Source organism: Trachymyrmex cornetzi, unplaced genomic scaffold (assembly GCF_001594075.2).
Source record: "Trachymyrmex cornetzi isolate Tcor2-1 unplaced genomic scaffold, Tcor1.1 scaffold223, whole genome shotgun sequence".
In the NCBI taxonomy this organism is placed as follows: Eukaryota; Metazoa; Arthropoda; class Insecta; order Hymenoptera; family Formicidae; genus Trachymyrmex; species Trachymyrmex cornetzi.
Genome location: NW_017296881.1, coordinates 4,744,350 through 4,769,593, shown reverse-complemented (window position 1 = coordinate 4,769,593; position 25,244 = coordinate 4,744,350). Strand labels below are relative to the sequence as shown.

At 33.6% G+C, this 25,244-nt stretch overlaps 1 protein-coding gene across 1 annotated transcript in view; it reads right to left on the bottom strand.

The window, feature by feature from the left end:
- The window catches only part of LOC108760339 (uncharacterized), a 99,797-nt gene extending 79,838 nt beyond the window's left edge, over positions 1-19,959 (bottom strand). Inside the window, exons 1-2 of the mRNA XM_018506223.1 lie at positions 19,901-19,959; positions 14,326-14,768 (exon numbers count right to left, since the gene is read on the bottom strand). Of these exons, the coding sequence (XP_018361725.1) occupies positions 14,326-14,577 (252 nt within the window). The 5' untranslated portion in view covers positions 14,578-14,768; positions 19,901-19,959. The remainder of the gene's footprint in view (positions 1-14,325; positions 14,769-19,900) is intronic.
- Positions 19,960-25,244: the final 5,285 nt, after the last annotated feature.

The following is a 25,244-nucleotide window of genomic DNA, read 5'->3' as shown; positions in this document are numbered from 1 at the left end:
TGTTTATTTCAGTATAAAATAAATTATTTAAATATAGTTAAATAAAATTTTATTCTCTTAGCTAAAATCATCTATTTCTATTTGTTTACAATAAGAGAGATACATTTCACAGAAATGTATATTCATCACAAATTTTTGGATAATTAATAAGTATCGAAGAAAATATCACAAGTAATATTTGCTTTTGAATATTTCTATTTTTTTTTCAGTACATGGAAAATAATTACATATACACTTTAAAATAGTTATTATTAATAAAATTAATTTTAATTATACAACTGAATATCGTAATTTTATAAGTTCGTGACAATATTATTTTACAATTTTGTGAAAACTTGTAATACATATTATAATTTTCCTTTTAATTATACTTTGTGTGTTGCACAAATTCTTATACTATATTTAACTTTGTGAAGCTAGATGTAAAGCTAGATCTGTTAAACATATATGTGTAAATGTAGCATTCTTGTTTGAATGGTATTTCTCGAGGCAGTTATCACTTCGCTTATCGCTCGAATCGACTTTAATACGATCGCCGCGATTACGCGACCAAAAGGAACGATGTTTAAGAATTTTCCCCGTGCGTGATTTATCGCGCAAAATCCGCGAGAAACGCCCCGGCCGGGAAATAATGTTACGACTGTGTGCTACGGTGGACGTATCCACCTCTGGACAGTGCTATAAATCGTTCCGCACCCATAAAAGACTAACTCCTCGTTTATCATGCGCTTTTCTGTCTGGTATCTCCGGCCGCCTGCGGAGAAATATCTCTCGCTACGAGAATACGAGAGCGTACGAAGGGAATCTGAAATGGTAAGATCCGCGTCATTCTTACGGCACACTGACAAATCCCGGTATACGTGAGGGCTACTTCCTCCGCTAGGATGCTATACTCTTCTCTTATGTACAAACTACTCGACCATTAGTATCGAGGATTGATGGTTTCATTATGGAGCTACGGAATTTAAAACGTTTGCGCTCTGGTCGCAAGTCACTTTCATTAATATTATATATACATATATACATCGGAAAAAATAAAATATTTGAAATATAAAAAGCTTTGTTATCTATTTCGTTGCGAAAAATAATATATTATCTATATTTATTGTTAATTATTAACATTTACTACGTTTATTAATCTCATTTATCATCTCGTTTATCATTAATCTCAAATCCCATGATGATTACGATGTCAGGTGAGGGTAGAAATCAGATCGCTACATTTAGTCATTAAATCGTGTAAATCTCATGTTGCAGTCAATCCATAATTTGTACATTTCGACCTTAAGCGAACGTGTGTAAACGAAAATTACAAAGACACTTTTTTCCCTCACAAAACTATAACTATAGCGATGCAAAGCCATAGGAATTACGATGCTGCCGGAAATTACACTGTCACGTAGAAAGAATTACGATCTCTCTAAAATTATTGTCGTTCACTGAGACTCGTAAACATCTGAGGTGATTCGACGGCAACAGATAAAAATGAGAGCTTCGATGATGCATAAAATAGTCGAGAATTGAAACAAGATTAAAGTAGCATTTTTCGCTTAGAGATTAATTCATAAAACAGCACAACTACTACTACGTTTCTGTATCTATTTTCAAGAGTTTACATTTTTCCTCCACATGTCCGAAACATTCAAATAAACTGAATTATTCTCAGGAAAAATCATAAAAGAGTACAAAGCAGAACTTTATTAATGTGAAATGAAATTATATTCCTAGCGGAGATTCTACACATGTACATGTTCTATACATATAGAGGACGAGAATATCCCATATTATATTACCGTCGCACACATTCCTGAATTTATTTAGATTTCAGTTAATGCGTCATAAAGCAAACATGCAAAACGTGCACAAAACGAAACAAAATGCATAACCGCAACTTCCAGGCACTATTCATGCTAAGGCTTGAATAACGCATCTGCTGAAATAAAATTCATTTGAAATTGTCCGAAAAATAGGATCTCGTTATCTATTTATGTTATTGAAGCTCCTTTGTAGTGACAACGTGGGTTCCTCCTTATATCTTCTGCGCCACATTCTGCAGAAAAATGGTTGTGCGAAAACGCGCGCTGGTACATGTACGTACGCACCAACCATAAATCGCGTGACACACACGTAAATGCTGTTCACTTCATTTTTCATATACTATACAGTCTCTGCTGGAGCGAAGCGAATAAACACAGACGTACCGCTATGAGACTAGCTCTCGTAGGCAGGACTGCATGAAATGTTGCGAAAAAAATGTATTTTGCATGCGGAATATTAAATATAAGCTGCGGAATAGTTTAAGGAACGTGTTTTCATAAAATGCAAGATGCTGTGAAATTCTAAACACAAAACAATCAGAGGTAATTATCTTGATTATTTTTTCCGGTTAGTTTATCATACAAATTGCGAAATTTATTATATTTATGACTATGTTTTATTTTATGGCTACTGAATTAGTGATTAATTACAAATTTAAAATGTATTTTTTTTAAATTTACAAAATGTATATGTGCTTTGTAAACACATATGTTATAATTTTATCTATTTTAAATTTGATAATAAATTTAATAATTTTTTCACTCTTAGAAGAGAATAGATATTTTATATCATTTCATATATCAATTATAGATGTCATCGGGTAATCGTTAAAAATCTTTATATTTCTATAGTGCAGCCTTCGTTTTAAATGTAACTTAATATTTTGATATAATATATTTTAATATCTTTTCAAGTATGAATTTTTTTTATACGTACTTGCTGGATATGCCAGCGGATTCTTTAATCGTATTTATCCAGTCTCTTGTAAAGCCTGCTGAGTGCAAGCTTTTTGTTAGACGTGCCTATCAAGTTCGTTAAGTTTGTGTGTAATTTACATACGTGATTAAAATCGGTCTGATTACGAGATGCTGTCAGCTCGTTTCCGCGGACTAACTAGTCCCTTTGTGACACCCCTAACTGTAATTCAGCAGAGCTCTATCGAGCGATTCGAATATAAATTTTTTGCTATACCAATGTAATTTCTCTCATTAGTTATTACTTGCTGATTAGTTTATGGCGTGCAATTTGAATTCAGCTTTCGAATGAGCAAACTAATATAACGCGTAAAGCGAAATGTATGAATTATGCAAATCACGAAAATATACTAAATATTGCGTATTTTGCTCCGATTATAGTTTCTCTGATAAACGCGCGGAAACTTTTACGTTTCCTAATTTTTGTATGCAAATAAGTTACATTTTTAAGAGAAAGAAAGATTTTTTTATTTCTAGTAAATTTCTCTCTCCAATTGTCTCAAGTTTTTTTATTTAATATATGTACTTTTTAAATTAAATATAAATATAAATTTATAGTTTTTCAATTCTTAGTAGAACGACTACTAATTATGATCACTGAGATTGATAGTGAGCTCAATTTTTTAAGTATTTACTAATAATTGCTTTTGTAGCTTTATTAGGAACTTGCTAATTTTTTGGCGTCTAAAATATCTTGTATTAACGCAAGACATGATGAATTTAAAGGAACGCGCGCTCGAATTAAATGAGTATGTGGTATACCGATACGGTAACGTTTCTAGTGGATGCACGAACCCATCCCCCAAGCTAGCGTGTGTAATTTACATGCATAATTGAGGCGGGAGGGGGCTTCGTTACGAAACCGCCGCCGTTGCCCCTCTTGCGCAGCCTGTTGATTACTCCGCGATTCTCTCGCACTCGTCGCCCCTAATTAGTAGTCGAAATAACGCCCCGGCTGGTGCTCGTGACTGACTCGTGTTTGTAGCCTCGGGGTGTTACCCATATCCGTTAATTATCCCCGTTGCTGCTCGTCCAGTGCGTTCGTTGTTGTATCCATGGCGAGTGGATGCATTAACCATCCGTATAGACGTATATTTTTTTCTTGTAAACGGAAATTCACAATAATTAATTGTTAGATTAATTATTAACTACGTAGTAAATTGATTTATACTTCCGTGAATCGATAACAATTAGATTAATAACCTTGTATTTATAGAGAGAGATTAATAACTTAATAAATTTAATTTAAATTCATCTTGCATCTATATTTATATAGCGAGAAGAAGATAAGGTCGTAAAAGTGTCGGTTTATAAAAAATTTACAAAAGTGATAGTTATATGACTGTAAGTCGCAGATCACGTTACGGAGAAGTTAAATGGCCTTTGGCGAACGTTATATATTTACTGACTGTAATGTAATTTTTACTTGGCAACGAATTGGATATTTCTACGTTTATTTAAAAAGCGAAACAGGATTTCAATATAAAGCGAAACAAATAAGAAAATATAAAGCGAGACAAAGAAAAAATACTTTTATAAGATACTAAATTAACTTGTATTGTAAAAGAATCGATATATACTCATTTTTTATTTGTTGGAGTCGATATTGTAGTTACAATTTGAAAATCGGTCTATTCAGAACAAAATATATTATGTATTATTTTTTCACTCATACACACACACACACACTGTGTATTATTTTTCAATCCTAGTATAGTGACAATGAACGTTGAGCTTTGTTGAAACCGCCGAAAATTTTCTTGGTTTCTCTTGGAAACTAAAAGAATTACAAAGTCTGTGATGTTATTATTCAATTACGAAATTCTACCTTTGTACAGTAAAGAAGATACAAAAGAAGAAGTACGGAACGGACAATAGGAAAAATAGAAGGTGAATTTTCTCTGCATTTTCTTGCTTTTGCTCTCTGAGTGACAAAAAATATTATCTAGATAGTTTTGTAATATCTATTTGAAAATGCAAAAAATATTAGCAGAAACAGAAAAAGAGATAAATAGATTTTTGAAAAATGAAATAAACGAATATTTACAAATCTAATTCACACAACTGCAATATTAAGAATATAAATTAAACAAAAATTTTTTTAATTAAATCTTATTAATAAAATATAGAATACAAATTTCGTTAAGGCAAAGTTGATGTAAAATTACGTAAAAAATGCAGTTTAATGCAATAATCATTTTTTTGCTAGCGTAATGTATATGTCTTGTCATGTTAAACAAGATGAACGAGATATCAAGGCCAGTTAATTAAAATATACAGGATATAAATGATAAACTCTCTTTCCACTTTTGCACTGTGCAACTACCGAGTTTGTGGTAACCTCATCATTCATGGCAAGGTATACGGGTCCGTATGAGACAATATCGCGTAACTTCAGTCGTTAACGATATAAACAGTTATGCGACATTAAAGGAAATGACTTCGTGCATGCAGATAGGCGAATGCGTTGTGTACGCGTGCGATAGTTGTATGGTAGAATGACTGATAACACGGCGTAACATATATACGTTCATGTGGGGATCATGCATGCTGAAACGAGGCAATCTCACGCGTAATTAAGCCGTGAGTATTTGCGCTACGAGCACGGTGTTTACGCAAAAAATTATTTTCTCTCCGCGCGACAGTTGTACGCGCGATTCTATATTTTCTCTTGTTCCGTTGATCTGAAAGAAGGCGAGTTGAAGGGTTCACTCTGATAATGATGCAAGCGTTTTTTTCAAGAAGTAGAGCAAATTAATCCATTTAATTTTGATTAAGTTTTTCTAATTTAATCTTGAGATAATTAACGGATGAACGAATTTCGAGAAAATTAAATCCGATAAACTTCCAAAAATATCCGAATCACCAATGCGTTAAACTCCTCTGAACCTTTTCTGAGCGATCTAAATTGTTCCTTAAACGAAAGACTGTATTTCTTGTAGAATTTTCAACTTCTCTCGAAAAAAGTCGCTTACGTCGTTTCTCCAGCGTTCAGTTGTAAAAACAGAAGAACGTAGATCGCAGGTAAACACATCGCGTGGAACGATAATCCGGAAATGCTTTTGGAGTACCAGTGTATTTTGGGGTCCAGTGCGACCAAGGTTATTTCCATCAGTTTAGCCGCGAAACCAAACAAGAGGATAGGTGGTTGGAACAAGTCGGTGAACGGTAAACATCACCCCGATCGTCGGAACGTGGGTTGGAGTCGTGTGTGACCGAGCTACCGCATCTCCGAAAAGGCTATTTGCGTTGCTCTCTACCCTTTTCGCTTACGGTGCCCATCTCACTGCGCCCCCTTCTCCAGCTCTTATCTTTTAGCTTCCGTCGGCGAAAGAAGGTTTTTCGAGATGTTTGTTTAAAGGGTTTCCCTTGAGCACGGTGGCGAGGCTCATGCTAATGTAATATTCGGGAGTATATAGCCGCGGGTTATCCTAATTAAAATCTCCAGCTATTCAACTCCTTTGCCGCTGCCTGTTCTGATGCCGATCTACCTTCGGATCTTGTTCATATATGTTTTCTTGTAATTTTTATGATAACACAATTAGATGAAAACATGAGGACAGCTTTAGGAAAATGTTTATTGAAGAACTGATTAATATGATTGACATTTTTCAATGTATGCAGATGATACTCGTTTGTTGCAGTATATGACATAATTTAGAAATTGTCATTTTTTTAGATGTTTGCGAAAAAGAACGAAAACATAAAGAAAGAAAGAAAAAAAACGTGCTTTTAATTACAAATGTAATTTTATTCCTTTATAAATATTACAGCAAAATTGCATTTAAATTTTAGAATTAATATTATAATATTTTAATGATTTAAAATATTCAAACTTATTTTCTGGGTCAAACTTATTTCTAGAAAATGTTTTTTGGATTGTAATAAATGAGCGATGTATGCATTCTATGGCATTTTCCTATCATTTTTGTTTTAATGTTTACTGTTACAATAGTAGATTTTATCGATAATATAAGATATGTATTATTATGCATATCGTGTAAAATATAAAGTATCGGTTCGCTTAAAGTCGGAAATGTGCTTTATGTACTCTCTCGGCATTGTAATATTTATGGCACAATAGCGCTATACGTCCGTAATTTGTCGCAAAAGGTAAGACCACTAAGGCTTTCAATAAAGTCTAGTTATTCATTGTCAACGGTGTTGCCTTATTTTTGTCGGCGTTTCTCACTTGTTGCTATAGAATATTTTACTTGGAACCTACATTGAACCAATATAAAGTACCACGCATGTGTACATGTATAACGATTTACTTCAAAGGTTTCCAACTCGTGTAGTCTATGGGAAATGATAAAAAAAGTGATTTTTTTTTAGTTATTGTTAAGAAAAAAGAAGTTTATTTTGGGAAGACGTTACATGCTTTCTTTCCACATTAGTTCTAGAGTATTTTATATAAAAAATGCGAGATAAATATATAGATGTAAATTGAAAATTTCAGCCATTTATCATCGTGTTTTTATTACCATGAATAGCACACAGCAATTATCTTAATATTTTCGTAGCATCGAAGACTCGCTGTGGAATTGTGTCGGTTTCAGTTTCTTGGTAAATACGTCTTTAACCGTGCAGTAGAAACGCGATCTGTATGGTCAAGCATCAGTAGATACAACCCGATGTAAACTGCTGCACGATAGTGGTCGACTATTGTGTACAATGCGCACACAGTTACGAATAATTGCGTCTTCTATTATGAAGAAAAATGTTGATTGCTTCAATTTCTCTTGAGAATCGAAATTATTAACATTTAAGGACGAATGTTCTTTTCTTATTAATATATTTATTATTACTTAAAAGAATTTCTTCTAGTTGTTGGTAAATAAGTTTCTACACGGAGAGAATTTTTTCTTAGAATTTACCCTGAAAATATGACAATCGTGGGATAACATTGTATTTCGAAGAATTTTAATATAAATCTGTCTCATTCATTAATAAAACTACAATAAAGTATAAAATAAGTTTGATCAATTTTACTGAAGTGCATGGTAAAAATCTTCAAAATATTGTATTGTACCACAATCACCATATTTTCAGGGTAAATTTTAAAAGAAAATTCTCTCCGTGTAACGAAAAAAATGATTAAGGTAAATAAAAAATGTATCAAAAATTACACTATTCGACAAGAAACTTTTTTTCTCTTTGAAGTGCCATAATACATACGTTGCAAATTTTTTGCGCTGAACACGATGCGGTCGTTATTTGTGTAACACAGCAGGATTTTTAGTAAATTGGATGTAATAGTAATTGAAGTGATTTTTGGACCATCTCACCCCAATTTAATAAAAATCTTATGCTACGCAAATTCTGACGATCAACGCAAAGAAATCTTTGAAGTATAATATATGTACTATGGCGTTTTGGAGAGAATTTGGATGTTGAACAGCGTTATTTAATGATAGAGTTAATTTTGCCAACTATCAATTTCTGAATCTATAAGTGCATAAAAACATTATGTCAATTTTCTTGTTATGTTCACTTGCGATTTGTGTAGGAATCGTTATCACTGCACCTTACGGTACAAATGGAATAAAATTAATTATTAGAGAATATAGGATTAAAAAGTTTGTAACATAGTATCAAATTTTTATAGCTATATTTTTTCACGCACATGCAAAAATAAAATGTTATATTTGTGAAATTATTTATTGGATTAATTAATGTCCCATTAATAATTTCGATGACCTGGGCTCTCGGAGCTACATGGTCGATACTGAGCTGCGAACGCACGAGACGACTGCAATCACACGCACACGATACATCACACGATGTAAATAATCGCGCAGAACGTACCGCCGTCACGCGCGTCAGGGCAAATAATTGCGATTGTTACAAAACGGACGCGCTGCTGAGTGAAAATGTAATTTTGCAATTCGCGATGAAGGGAATCGCCGTTGTTATTCACGAAGCGTCACTTTTCATTGATCATTTTGACCAATTTATTGTCGATCTATCCTTAATTATTGATTAGATGTTCAGTTTTAAGAACAGAATTCCGAAGAATATTGAAAAAAAATGAGATCAAAAGTGACATAAAAATATAATAGAAAAAAGAAACGAAGATGAATAATTATGTTTCATTATTAATATATTTCTCTACTCTACTATTTTTATTCTTCTTTTTTCATATTTTTTTATTTCTTGATAATTATAAAATTATCTGTCATTATACTATTTTTAGCAAGAGAAAATTGAACATTTTTTTCTTAAAATAAAATAACTTATTGTTGATTCCCAAATGTATTACATATCTTCTCAATATCGTATGATATTTGTTACTAATTACTAATCATATTATTATTGACGTTTTCGAAGAAAAATAATTTCTTTTTTTATGCATTTGAAAGAGTAAATTAAATCTGTTTTTCTACTCCGTTTTTCACTAATTGCAGATAAACATTAGTTATTATTTCAATTTCAATTAGAACTTTTTATTAAAAAAATATTTGTAGAGGGTTAACAACTCTCTTTCTCTCTTTCTCTTCATTCATCTTATCGCTCTCTTTTCGCACCGATTAATATTATTTTTTGACAACCCTATCTACCTCCCCTTCTCTCTCTCTCTCTCTCTCTCTCTCTCTCTCTTCATTCATCTTATCGCTCTCTTTTCGCACCGATTAATATCATTTTTTGATTATATGAAAGTATCATAATATAAAGTTTCATTTTCTGATCCTTTTTCTTTCAATAGAAGCGGCCGGGGAGTAAACAACTCCGTTTAATCCCGAGACGGGATTCTTATCGCTTCTTTTATACATACTTTGTAGACCTCGTTAGCGCTCTCTACGCCCTACGTACTTTTTCAACTACTTACTATTTAACGGGGCATTTTTTAATTTAGCAAGCGCATACGGAGCGTCCGCGGATGAAACACTCTACGTGGATATTAAAATTCCTTCGAGATTCTTTCCAACTTTACTACTCTTTCTTACAGAAAAGAGCTCCACGGAAAAGTAGTTTAACATTCTTCGACAGTAAGCAGCGGCTATCTATACATGTTTATTGACTCTATATACGCATCCTTTTGCACCCTTTTTCATAAATGAATCTTATAACAGTTATTTATGAGCAAGGATCATCACTTATCTATCGGCTATCCTCAAAACGTTACGTTGAATAGAAATTGCATCACATGCTATAGAAAAGTTTTAAATTTTTTAATTCTGTGTTTTATATGTAATATTAAATAATAGTGTTCTAAACAAAACAAAATTATAAATTAAAAGAGCGGTACATTTCTACACTGAGAAAAAAAAGTTGCTGTTTCAAAAAAATATTAGTTGATTCAACTAAATGTTGCGATCACGGACTGTTAAGCAAATTTTTGTTAATTCAACTAAATATTTGTTAATTCAAACAAATAACATGTTTTACAAGGTTTTGTTAATCTAAATATATAAACATTTGAACTAAATAATCATTACGAACTAAACGCATTTAGTCAAGTTAACAACTTTTTTTTCTCAGTGTAACAGAAAAATAGTTGCTTAACTGCTATATTAATAACCAATATATCAAAAACATAAATTAAAAATATAAATTAGGTTTACGTTTTTCGATCAGGTGTATAATATAAATGTGAAAAATAAATATACATGTTACATTTATTTTTTGTTGATATTATGATTTAGAAATGTACGAAATATATAAGATCATTTATAGGCAATTAATGAAAAGGTAAAAAAGAGCTTAATGTATGTGATGACTGTATTAAATATCAAATTCGATATATATTAAGAAATTTGACTTTTAAAGATTTAGAGTGATCTTAGAAAAACTCACTCTCTCAAGAAGTTTAAAATAATTCGTAATAATGTTAAGCTTTTAGCTAGCATAATGTCATATTTTCAGTATTGATTTTGGAAAATTCAATTTTGAAGATACATTTAAACGAGATTTTATTAACCGCGGGTGACGTTCGTTTTTGTCAGTTGAGACGTGCAGTGAAATAGGTGTGTCGTTTTTCAACACGAATATGATATGCACAAATGCAAAACACATGGATTTCTTTATTCCGCATTTGGAGTCCCAATTTTTTCTCTATTTTCTTTTTCTAACGAAAAACAGGTGAAGTAATCTTAGTAATCGACTGAACCAAAAGCTTCTCTGAATGAGAAGGAAACGGATTTGCGTAAATTCGTGTACATACGCGTGAAAGTGAGAGGAACGTGATGGGAACAGCGGGAAAGTACAGGAAATCGTACTGTTTCGATGCTATTTCCATGGAAATTGAGCACCTCGAGTGGGCCCGCTGGGCTCTCTAGTCGCTTTTCGATGTCTCGATTCACGGTGCGCTATGGAGCACGGAAAAAAGCTGGAAGAGAGCGAATTATCAGACTTCAATAGCGAATGAAAGAACAACTGAGAGATCGGTTCATTATTTTGAGGCAAGCTAGGAAAAGGTACAAAAACAATGTATAATGATATAAAATGCTCTTTCTTTTGTTATCCAAGTGTGATAATTCGCTTTCTTTCTTAATATACATATATATTTCTAATTTATATCTATAATTAGATGTAGAATTTTGTCTAGATATTAAATTATTTGAAATAAGTTTTAAATATTAAAGAAATTAAATATGAGAATAAAAAATGAAAAAAGCTGTGAAAATTATAAGCTAATTTTGAATACGTTTCATTATGAATTCTTCAATTAGTTCAAACTTTTCTTTAATAATAGAAAATATTACGATTTTTCTAGATATTCTATATATCCTACATCATTGTTATCTCACATTATTTCGTTCTATTAATATACTCGACTTTTAACTTTGGTCTTCTCATTTAATTAACAAACACACGGAGAAAACTACTGTTGGCAGAGCATATTTGGCATTGCCCGGGAAAAGGGAAGAAATAATAAACACAGCGACAATCAGAAAAAAACACACGACAAAAAACTAAAACGAAGATACTGAAGCGTAAATTGAAACATATGCAGCCGCAACCGTTTTGAAATAATTACGAACAATGCCGACGGCGTTTGTTTCAAACAAAAAGGTGTACACAGCACGTGTATCTTTTTGTTTTTTAAACCAAAACCGAAATATTTAGTTTTTGCGACCAATAATTTTTGTTGAATTTGTGATAGCGATACACGTAAAATATCACGATTACCTTTCCATGATATATTGGTTTCAGTACTATTGAACTCTTTTAGCGTTAAAAAAGACCTTTTAATTCTTTTACTTATTCCGTATCCATCTATATTTCCATATTTTTTAGCTGTATATTATACATATTTTTATGCATCCATTAATTTATATCAATGTACACGGTTTTCCAAAAGGCATATCGATTTGCTAGTTCTGGCAAAAATCGTGTTATATGTAATAGCGCATAATTTCGAGAGAGGCCATTTTGAAAATATTGTAACGTATCCTGCAATGCAATGCAATTCGAATTTGACGAGACCGATGAAATGATTTTACTGATCAATCGCCACACACGTTTGCGCGCGCGTGAGTATGTATGTGTGTGCATTTTCAATGGATCACATGCGATAGCTCTCTTTGAACTTGCAATCTCTTTCATTTAGACTGTTTCGCTGGTCTTTTTTTTTAGTCCTTTTAACGCTGATATTCCTTTGGTACGATTTTGCGCGATCGAGCATCGGTAATATTGAAATTTGTCGGGAATACGATCGAAGCGAGCAATGACGCCACTTTTCGATCGAAAATCATTGAATAAGCATAAAAGGAATGCGACATTAAAAATCGAACAGTTACTTGTCGATTTTGCACGAAACATTCGAATCAACTACTTAATAAACAAATTAAACGCCTCTTGAAATTTGGTTCGAGGCGATTCTTGTCACTTGGCATATTATCAATCACATTTATATTTACAAAGATGTAAATAATTTTTGAGCATCGTAATCTTCGAATATTTACTTTCTTATGTGGTATACTTCATAATAACGCACAGAATTCTGTCTCACAGATCCGTTCCGAATAATCGATGCGTTGACGATGGTCCGAGAGAAAATCGTGAATCGGCAGGCATGTATTGTAGAATGCCGCGACCGATCAGCTTTTATCCCGTGAAAACGCTTATCCGATAACTATTGTTTGCACGCTTCCATTTACGAGGTGAATTTTCCATGCCGCGGTCTGTGCCGTTTATCGGCCGTAACCGTCGCCGATGCCGTCTAATAAATATCACTGGTCGAGCGATTTTATTTTAGTACCTCTAACGTTCTCTCTCCTTCATCGTGATCGGCGTTATCGACCATACCAGCATGTGACCGCTGCGAGCTTAATTGGTCAACTTTCCAAAATCAGCGAAATTCAAATAGTATAATTAGCGATATTATATTAGTTATTTGTTGAAATGTTTAGAATTAAATAAAACACAGGTATATTGGTTGACATACAGAGATGTCATCGATTAATATCAGATACGTCTTTTACGTATTTTATTATCTTAACATTTTTTGGGCTATTTAAATCGAAGAACTAATTTAGCTACCAATATTAATATTATTAAAATTTATATTCCAGAATCAGGATCAGAAGATATAAAATTGCTATAACTGTCAACCAAAAGTGAATTATTTTAAACAAGAATTTAAATAGAAATAAACATTGAGCGATGAAATGTGAGTTACGCATTTAGTGAAAATTTCTTGAATACCTTACATGACAATATGATAAAATACTTTTTATAGAAAAAATGTGGTGCGTGTATACACGGAGAAAATTTTATATTTAAAATTACTATAATGTGGTAGTAGCTGCGGTCTTCATGTGTAAATTATAAGTTTAAATGCTATAGTTATTTTTTTTAAATCAATAATATAACGTAATTTTTACACTTTTTCATAGTAAAAATTTTTTATTACAAAATCAGATATACCTAGCAAATTTTGTTTGCGTACCGTAGTAAAAATTAACTGTTTTCATGTTAGAATATGGCTTAACAAAATAATTACTTTATTTATGATAAAAATTAGTATTACCATAGTAAAAGTTAAGTCGGAATCATGTTGTGAGAGTCCATCGAAAATACAAGACATAGTAAAGTGTAATTTAAAATTGTATTAAAACTTAATATAAAATTTTCTCCGGTATGATCAGCGAATATTTGTCAGAAAGTCAAAACCATTGACATGTTTTCTGCAGTATAAAAAAAGATATGCAACAAGATCGTCATAAGAAAACAGAAGATGCAGGGTACGGGTATAGAAGCAAGAAGAAAATTTTCAACTCCGAGAAGGAAGCTTTATTTTTCCTTCGTATGTAAACGAAAGCGGAAATTCGCATTTGAGAAAATTTTATGCGAATTGAAAAATTCAACCCTTTTCCTCGTCGCGAAGAATATCGCGAGTTTGGAAATCGATGGTGGTTAGAAGAGGGGATATCATTCATATTGTTGCCATTATGTTCGTGAATTGTGTTTCTCGAAAAAGACCTACCTATATATAGATCTTTTAAAGTCAATTTTTTATTTGTGAAAGATGGACGTAAGGATATTTGTTATATGATGTAACATTATTTAATAATATATTGATACTGACTGTTCGCCTCAGCACGGTCCTGACGGTCTCCACGTCCTGTCGTGTAGGCCAACGAGCGTAGACAACGCCAGTGAGCAGGACGACGAACACTCCAATCCAGATAGTCCATGCCAGGACATTGCGCGTTCTGGCGAGCAATTTACGCGCAGTTCTCGTCGAGATCACCTCTTGTGTCGGTATCTCAAGCTTCTGCGCTCGCCTCAGTATATCCTGGAGTCGCTTCTTGGCCTGCTCCACGTCCGGCACTCCCATCGTCTTTAGCCTTATCTTTATCCGCCCGTTCTCTCGTTCACACTACGTTGATTCCGAGTCCCGTAGGACCGCGTCTTCGCGCGTAGAGCAGCTGTCGACGGCTCACGATGGAGACATTAAGGGTTGACGGGATTGTAAGATTGTCTCATATAAAGCCCTCCTCGTTGTAATGGTACGTAATACTCGATTTTCTGCAAAATTTATTTCATATTCTGATTTTTCATATTCCAAGGACTGCTATTACTTTTGAAATATTACAATAAAAATGCGCAGCGAAGTGTATCACATAGCCTTGCTCGTCCGCGAAGTCTTTCTTAGCGTGTAACTTTCCTAATTTCCCTGACAATTTCGCGCATAACAAAGTTATTTCTATCCTATAATGCAAATATTATTCGATATCTTCCTTTAATGTTTACTTAATTTAAAATTCATTAAAATTGAAAGAGAACAATTTTAATAGTTTCTGCTTCCTATTTCCAATCTTCATAATCTCAATCAGTTCTCACTCAATAAACATACATGAGCAATCTAATATTAAATGAATTGGCATTTAATCTCTACAAAGGAAAAGTTTGAAAATACTGACCTGTTTGGCAGACCTCTTTGCTTCTAACCCATCCCCCGATTACGTCGTAATCGATTCTGGAATTATTCCCACCGCACCATGGTAATTACCTAATAATTCTGGGATCGATTCCCCTTCCCCTCTCTATCTCGACAGAAATGATGCACGCGGAAACTCGTCCCTAATTTCCTCCTATGTGAAAGTTCGACCTAGTTTTGCTGCGAGCTCCAGGATTATAAGGCTTGTACACGTGTCAGGCACGCTAACGATTTGACGCGCGATGCATCACATTCAATAAGTTGTCTTCAGGAAGTCCAATTTTTAATTATTTATATAACAAAAAGAGTGAGAGCGATTTAATTAACAGCACGAATGGCAATGTGAAACTAAACTCAAAGGATTTCATAAAATATAATTTGCTGCCACAGTTCTATATATAGTTTATTTTATTTTCGGATATTTTTGAATTAATTAACTTGAGTCTATTTTTTAGTTGTAATTCAATTGAATCGGACAAATTATTTTTTCAAAACTTCTTAATATATAATATTAATTTATTTCCATTATTTGTTCTCGAATTAAAACATCTTTCAAATTAAAACCAGTAATAAAAATTCAATAAGTTTTACATTTATTTGAATAGATTGTCTGAGATTAATTCTATTATATATTTAACTGTAATTTTTTCTATACATTACTATTATTTAATATACAAAGCTTTCTATCATCTCCAAGGTATTTAAGGCATCGAGAATTTTATTTCTTTATCAAGCTCCATTATTTCTCCTTCTTTGAATTATATTCAGACTCTATTCTACGAATGAATGAGATCGCATTTTCGGATATCTCGAGAGTTTCCGGTCGTGAGAACTTCTTCGTTAGTTTCTTATAAATTTTCTAAACGGTACTCCGTTGGCCTTGTCCGGATTACGTCGCGACGCAGCCAAAAAATCTTTTGTGAATCTTCCGGGGAAACTTTCGTGCCCCTTTGGCCGCGCCCTGAGGGTGGCACGGAGGCTGAAAGAGAGCGGTTTATCTTCTGAAAGAAGTTTCCGCGTGTATGAGGGGAAGAAAATACCCCTTCGATCAAACCATAGCGACGAGCCGCTAGAGAGCACTAGGCCAGTGATTCTCCATCATCTTCCTCTTCGCCAAGACGTCGATCATTTATCACACGCGCGTTCAACATTAATCAACCGCTTTTGTACCGGTAGAGGAATCTCTAGAATTCATGATACTAATATAGGAATTCGACTAGATTCGAAATTAACTGCGAAACGTTTGAAATTACAAATCTTTTACAATTATTAATTCTACCTTGTATATAAAATGAAGGCTTATTACTCTTGATAAATTCAATGTCGAGATACTTCCTTTAAAATAAAAAAAATTGACAAAGAGTTACAAAATATATTAGAGAGATTCAGTTTTTCGAATAGACTCTAACGAAAATTTAATTTGAAATTTAATTTGAAAATATTTAATGTTTTGAATAGTGATAGTTGTTAGAAATACCAAACTTTTTATCAGTTTGTTTATTTAGAAAATATTAACTTTATTTTAAATTATCTGTTATTAATAATTAATTAATCTGGATTAATAATTGAAGATTTTATATTGTACATATTCTACAACTATTTCTGCAATGCTTTAGGGAATGTTGTTTCAAGAGAAGCTTCGACAGTATTCTATTCCATTCTAAATACAATTACAATATAGATACTTGCAATACTAACGATAGCATCGGGTTTCGAGCTATCGAATTGATGTTTTCGATACTCGATTTTCTCTTTGCAGCACAATGAGTTTTTGCATTAGTGGACAACAAACTACTTGTTAAAATTGTTTTGTCTTTCTTAAGTTTCTGTTACTTTAATTCTTTTCTTTCGACTTCTCGAATCCATTTTAGTTTTACTAGAACTTTTAAACCCCATTAGAAATAAACGTCTTTCTAATGAATTAAAAACAAATTTAAAAATTGTAAAAACTGCGTGACAAATGATTTTTAAAAATATTTTTCGAATTAATTTTATTTTTAAAAACTTTTAATTTTCAATAGAAAAATCTAAAAACGGAATAGCAGCCAATATAACATTCATTGAAAAAAATTCTCTGAGTTAGTTGGCCAAATTAACTATTACACGAGGGAAATTTTAACGTGTTCTCACACGAGACTCTCGATGAGAGGGTTAATGTAAAATATAAAGAATTTATATGTATAAACTTGGCAAGTAGTAATACCGCGCAGTAAGCAGCGAATCCGTTTTATGCTCTCATGCGGAATAACTCATTTGACGTTAGCTAAACACGATGAACTAGATTCCGAGAGACGCGCGTGGGATATCGCCAACTAACGTCTACGAGTCCGAGATTGTCTCGGCAAACACGCTCGCTAATTCATAATCTCTCCGGAGACCGTTCTGGAGACGGAGATGCGCCACACTCGATTACACCTGAGGAGAATCCCTTCGCAGGGAATCCTATTTCGGCGAAATTACAGAAATCTTCTGCGACGAATACGGAAAACGTGTTAATTAAACTCAGTCGCTTGGTATCAACAATTTTGCGAGCAGATGTTTAAATAAAGTGTTCGAGCTTAGCAGACGCTGTATTATTTATGTGTTAGAAAAGTTGAGAATTTAAGGCGGAGTTTTTAAATGAGTTTGATTCCTCTTTGATGAGCATATACACAATAATTACTGACACAAATATCGTAAAACAGCAAAAAATATCATTATATATAGCAATATAATCAAACGTTTGGATTAAATATAAACATTCATCGCTTTATATAAAACCGATCGCAATTACAGATATTAATTAATTTTATAGATATATTTTTATCGTTTGCGTTTACGAGCGTTTGTCACGTTTTCTCTTTTTCACTGTTTTAATTACGATTCGAATAATGAGGTCACAAAGTATAGAAATAAGCTCCGCGTATTCTCATCAGGATTTGTCGGAAATTATATTGTAATGATATCGCATTTCTGAAGTTCAGAGAGCAATCATGTATGATTGCATCTGAAGCATGCTGTCCAACATCAAACCTTCCATCTAATTGCAGTGCTCTTAGCTCAAAGACAAGTCATTCAGGCTAAAGACATTCCTTCTTACTGCATGATAAGCAAAGCTTGTTTCAAGCGTTTTGAGTTTCATTTATTTTAGCAAACATATACTATTCAAGTTATTTTATTAAAAAATTATATATTTAAAGGTAGAAATTATTAAAATAAATTTTTTATTAAAAATAAAATAAAGTTTAAGAATTAAAATAAATTTTACTCGCGTAATCTATTTATGATATATATCCGCATTAATAATCGAATCATGATCGGTTAATTAAATATGCTTGTAATTTTAATTAAAATTCTCACGATTACACTGTTAAATACACTAATATGATTAATGTTATAATATCGTTGCTGTCAAACATTGTAGGAATGCATTTCGAATAAATGAGAGCGTGTTATTAATTATTTTACTTTAATCATCACGCTACAAAAATGTCTTATCGTTCTTATTAAAAAATTATTTTTTGAATTTTCAGAAGATTTTTTTTAATGATCAAATTGCTCAAAGTTAACACAAGTTTTTTCGATAATTATTAATTCTTCATATTTACATTATTTCGTATTGCTACGAATTCGACAACTAATCATTACAGCATCGTTTTTTCAAACGTTAATTATTAATTAAGATATTTCATTAAAATAAATCGTTTCATTTTTCATTGATTCTTAGAACCAATTAAACTCTATAGACTCTAATAAACTTATGAAAATAATTTGTAGTTAATGTATCGGTTGGTCAATATTTTTAGTCTACTATTACAAAATAATATGGGAAAATAGAACGTAGCATTTCTTAATTATATAACTTACTGTTAAATTCATTTAGGTACTATGTGTATCATCAACAAATCGTCGAAACTTGCAATGATTTGTTGTAACAAATTCGATTAGTCATTATTTCCGATATACAAGAATTATATCTGTACACATCCTGTCGATTTTAACCAAATTTATCTATACGGCACTCACTCGTATCGCTATAGGATTTCGGTTGGTCAACACTGGCAGTATAAAACAATTAAATTTGTGCACATTCCGCCCACTGTCGAGTAACTTCGCTCGTTCGTCGAACTCGTACCTCTCATTCTATATTGCCCCATATTGCTGACAAACGAATTGGCAAGTGATTGCCGTAGAATTTTGGTAGTGCCTCGGCCAACGTATTGCCGGGTAACATGTGACTATTAAATCGCTACACATTCCACTCGTGTTAGCCAACGTCATCGCCATCAATACGCCCGTGCCGTTCACTGATATTGTCACATATTGTTGCAGTTATTTGGTCAACGTTGATGGACACAATACAATTACGTTATTAATTGCGCGATATTGCTGGTGTTAACTATTCTCACAAAATTATTATTCTGTATTGCTAAAAAAAAATAATTGATGAAGCGATAACTGATAAAATTGATCATATCGATTTAATTAAAATCAACATTGCCAAACGATACGCAATGGAATTGTCGTTCAAGTTGTCCAGCATCGTCGATGCAAAACAATTGGACTGACACATATTTCGCTCGCATTAATCAACTCTCTCGTGATCTGGTCGAACACATACGTATGGTTGTATACGCGATATCTGATATCACACCTTTACTGAAATTTTATCGCCTGAAGCGACTTCTTGGATGAGCAAGGTTCGACTTGACCGCGTTTTCTCTTAGTATGAGAACCTTACTGTGTATCGTCACTCCTCCCTCGGCGAGGACACTTTTACCCATCAGTGACGCCAGCGAGACCGGTACACAATCCTCGACTGGCATACGACACTCTACAGCGTCTCGTATTGCTTGAGCTGCACTCCCGAGGGATGAATTTTCAAATCGAGGCCAGCATCGTGGCGTTTATTTCCTGTCGGTGAAACAATTCGCGTTTGTGCCTTATCGAGTGGACGTTGAAGACCGAAACGAAGGTGGGAACACAATCTCGCGGACGGCGGCCCGATTCCCCGGACGGGCGAGAACTGACCGGCCTCGCCGAGGGTAGCTACCCTTATAGATATACGACGATGGGGGGCGCGCGCATGTGCCGCACCGGCGGTGATGCCGCGCCACGCTGCGGATCCGGCCGGCGCGGCGCGGCGCGCTAAAGGGGTACGTCGATGGGTCTACCAAGGGGGTGAGCGAGCAGCTACCAGCAGGGGAGAAAGTCGGTCGCTCGGCCGGAAAGTGACAATGATAAGAACCCGTGCATGCCGGACGCGAGAGCGAAACGCATAGATCTTCCGACGCGTACGGAGATGTTGCGATCGACATATCGTGCGAATTTATTCCGCGCGAATACCATCTTTAACTGTGCAAAATTGACAATTGATGGAAAATCGATTGAATTAATTAGACACCGAATGAAATTGAAAACTGACTTATGCACGTGGAATATAAAATTGTTGCCTTATATGCATGCAAAATCTTCAGAAAATTTCGTAGAACTTTAGAATTGTTTACTTGTTGCTATTTCTTTAGAATATTACCTTTGTGAAAAATATAAATTACGCATATGTATACGACAAACATAATTTATTATTTTAAAAGAGCAGTGTATAATGCTGGCTTTTAAATATGCATACATACATGACCTGACTGCAAAGTTATTGCAGTATATATCTAATATCTATGGCGAAACAACGTCGTGCTAGTTTCGACTTGCAGATAAGCCACATAACTTTGAAACGATATATTTTGTATTTTAACATCTTTTGCATAAATTAAAAAAAATAAATTATTAAAACATAACATATAAGGTTTACAAGATTGGAAATGTTAGCTTAAGGTATTGAACTTAAAGAAACCGACCTCATTTTGAAATTAATAACAAGATACTGTTTATTCTTTACAATTTTTATCACAGTTAGTAAATTATACAAAATTAGTATCTGTACAAAGTATGGAAATAAGGATAATGTATGAAATTTGTGGCGCTTTTATAAGCGTAAAGCTACGTGTTTCTTTGCACAATACCATTCCCAGAGGGGTTTTGCAACAGGAGTTGTAAAACTCTTCTGAAATTACCGATTATCCGTTTTTCGCCGAAATATCATATTGCGTTCTCGTTGTAGGCAGTAGTTAACAAAAAAAACTCGCGAAAACCGCGAAAAAAATCCCACACGCTCAGCGGATCAAAGAAAAGCGAGTAACCGAAGTGGCGTGCGGAAACGAAGTTTTTAATTTACGTCGCCGAAGTAATATGTCGACGACGACGTAAACGCGCGAAACGTGGAATTCGGTGGGAAATATTCTCCCGAGCAGTTCTCATTTCACCCCGTGTTCAAATATGTGCCCGACTACTATGCGTCCCGCGAGCGCATACTTCGAGTCGCACTACTCGTGCCGCTAAAACTCCCGTAATTGCAAGAATCCTTCAGCGACTTCCCGTCGCGTTTTTCTCCTCCCTTCCCTTTGCTCTCACCGGTTTTTATTGCCTGAGCGGTTAGCAAACTCGTGCGAAAATGTTCACGCGCTGCGAACTATCCTAAATCGCAACTTGGTGACACTTTCCCAGAAAATTAGGAGAATTCTCGACAAAATACAATAACAGCATAATATTGATTTATCTATTAATTCACTGTACTGTACAAATCTTTATTTTACAAAAGCAGCATTACGTTTATTTGACAATTTTATTTGACTTTATTTCTGTTTTTGAAAAATATTGTGTTTGACTGTCGAGTATTTTTCTGCACACATACTCTTGATCTGTCTAACATTTAACAATGCTATTTATGTTTCATATCATCTAGTTTTTTTTCATAATTCACCTGTATAAAGCATATATATAGATAGAAAAAGAGGCAGAGACACAGAGGCAGGAAGACAGAGAGAGAGAGAGAGAGAGGGGAGGGGGAGGGAGAGAGAGATGTAAATACCTGTGCGAATGCAATTCCAAAGCTGCTCGTGAATATTATGGTCGTTTTCTGCTTTTTTCGCGACTTGCTGACGAAACCGTCACGTGCTCGCGTGCGTTCACAATTTGCTCGCATGTTCAGCGTCGATAAGCGCTATCGGGAGTGTTCCGGCTCATTCGACGCGCGACCAATTACTTTTACCCCGGGCACTTAGCGGAGACAATGAGGGGCACGTCGAAGGCGGAAAATCAAGTGGCGGGAAAACGGCGGAGCATGTCACGTTTACCGTACAAATGTCGCGCGCAATCGCCCGTGAAGATAACGAGATCGTTAATTAGCGGTCGTGAAAGACGGCGTGAAAGGATTCACGGACGGAGCGAAATAAAAAGATTTTGCCCGCAAAAAGAATGTATATAGTGTGTGAAACGATTTTTTTTAGAATTCTGCTCAAATCTTTTTCTTTTCCCTTTTCCTTTTTAAAATAAAAAACAGAAACACTGTTAATCTGACAGCTATACGACAAAATTATGAAACTATATTAGATTCTCGAAAAATGTAAATTTTATTTCTTGATTCCTGAATAAGTCAGACTTGTTATGTTCGTTACGAAAGTTACATTTGAGATTAATAATAAATAGTTTCGTTGTTATGTTTGGAGGAATTTAATTTAATTTATAATTAAATAATATATTTAAAGTGCCCTCGAGGCACTTTAAATGCAAAATATAATTTCGAGCAATTAGCATGTGGAGTTTAACGAATAAATAATGAATTTATGAGTAAATTTATAACTAGATTTATTATTTATTTACTATGAAAAGTTATTGAATTACACTATGATTGAATTATATTATAAACTACCGATTATGTCGATATTTTCATGTTCTGCACTGCGAGAAAAGATTTTATCAATTTAGCAAGCCACCAGTACCTTTAATCGGTGATCGGTTCTCGTTTACATAGAATTCGTAGATGATCGTGGAGTCTTAAGTCGTAGGAAACCGACCAAGCACAGTCAAAAATAGGGAGAATACTTGACTAGAATTAGTCAATTTCTTACGATTTGAGACCCTGCAACCTTCTACGACTTTTATATATATATATATATATATATGAGCCTCTTATTTGCTAGCGATACTATTGATTATTTGTTACATTGACAAATTAATTTGTAATCATAACAAATCGATTGTTTTTAACAAATGTCACATTTGCTTTCCCTTGATTTGTTCCTATAACAAAATCATTTCTCTCAGTGTGGTAATATCATTTACTCACATTACTTTATTGAATTGTGCTATCTATTATTTACGAAGAAAATCAGAGAAAAAGCTAAAATCATAGATATATTTTTGTTCTTCCGATATTTTTTGCCAATTCGCGTTTAAATCATATATAAATCAATAAGGGAAAAAACGAACTGAAAAAAAGTAAAGATTAATTTAATTATAAAATTCAAGAGGTCAGAAAAATAATGGTGAACTTGATTCACAATTGTTTATAGCGATAATGAAATCTTTATTCAACATGTGAAATATAGCAAGAAAATGTTATGAATATAAAAAAAGAATAAAAAATATCATTTTATCTTTTATTACAAGTTTATTAAACTAGGCGACTTCAATTTCAGCATTAATTTTTGATTTGAATATCAATGTTTATTTATTCTTGTTTATTGTTGAGCTTTTTTGATGAAGGCTTTTACTTATATGTTTTACGGCATTTAATTTTTTGGAAAGTGATTTTGATTATCCGTTTATGCAATTCACGTGTATATAATTATATAACAAAATATCCTTTTAACGAGAATTACATACGTAACCTAGTAAATTGTTAAATTACTAAAATGATGTTAAAATTACTAAAATGTATATTAAAATTGTTAAAACTAGCAAATTTGAAAATCCTTTAAAAAATGATTTAAAAATCATTACACGACATACTGTGGGTACTAATAAAGAATAACTTGTATAATATTTTTTGCATATTTGTTATTAGAACTAAGTAATACAATATATATAAAATGATATACGTATTACGATTCAGTAATAGGACTGAAACTTTATATGATCACAGTCACTATGATATCGAAAACGCATCGACGTAGCTTTGTAAAAGCTCGTCAACTCAATGGTAATGAATAGAGGAGCTGTAGCGTCGTTACGCGAAGTTTTAACAGGACGAAAGCGCCGTAATAACATAGTCGCGAGCGCATGTACTTGTCGATAAAACCGCGTACACATAGGAGATAAAAGAATATTTAATCAGCGCGCAACACATGAAGTGGTGCGGAGATAGGTAACAAAAAGTAGAATCGTCCCCCAAATGGGAAGAGGTCTCTCGAGTACGAGATAGAGAGAACAGATAAACGCGCGGTTAATTAGTATGCAAAGTTTGGGAATACCCTAGCCGAGTTAACAGGGAAAGCGTCGCCGCCGACGGTGTTACGTGAAGACTTGTGCAAATAAATTGCGGAGAGATTATTATGTCGCGATTTGCGCGATGCGATGAATGAAGCGTGAAGCGTAAGTGATATATAGTCAACGTAATTTAAAAAATCTGTCATGCGATGCCTGTAGACGGAGACTTATTTGTATGAGAATTTAAATAATGGAATGTGATAGCTGAGTATATAGAAATAACAAAACAAGAGACACGGTAATGTCTTGGGTTTCAAGTCAGATTAATTTCCGAGACCAAGTCATGTATCTGTGCGCGAGTACTTAAAATAACAGTACATTATGATAATATATATGCTGATAACATGAAGTTTTTATGCACATAATGTTTCACATTCCAGTACGTACTCTTTTATATACAATAGTTAATTTCTTTTTATCAAAATAAGTTTTTTATTCAGAAAAAATTTAGAAACGTGATTGAAATATTTATATAATTTTCCCAACATGTTTTTTTTATATGAATTTACTTAATACTGGATATTTCACGTAGTGGTGTAACATCATCAAAGTACTTATCAGCTTCGAATTGATGCTTGAGAAGCCTATTATTACTTAGTCATTTGATAAAGCATCGAAGGCGAGATGATGCTTCCTCTTTGAAAGAGATAAGAACCGATTGAGGGAAAGCGAAGAGATGGACACTAAGTGGATGAGGGAGTATTTGGACGGGCAATATCTCGATTGGTGAAATCTCGATGAAACAAGGATACTGATCTTGC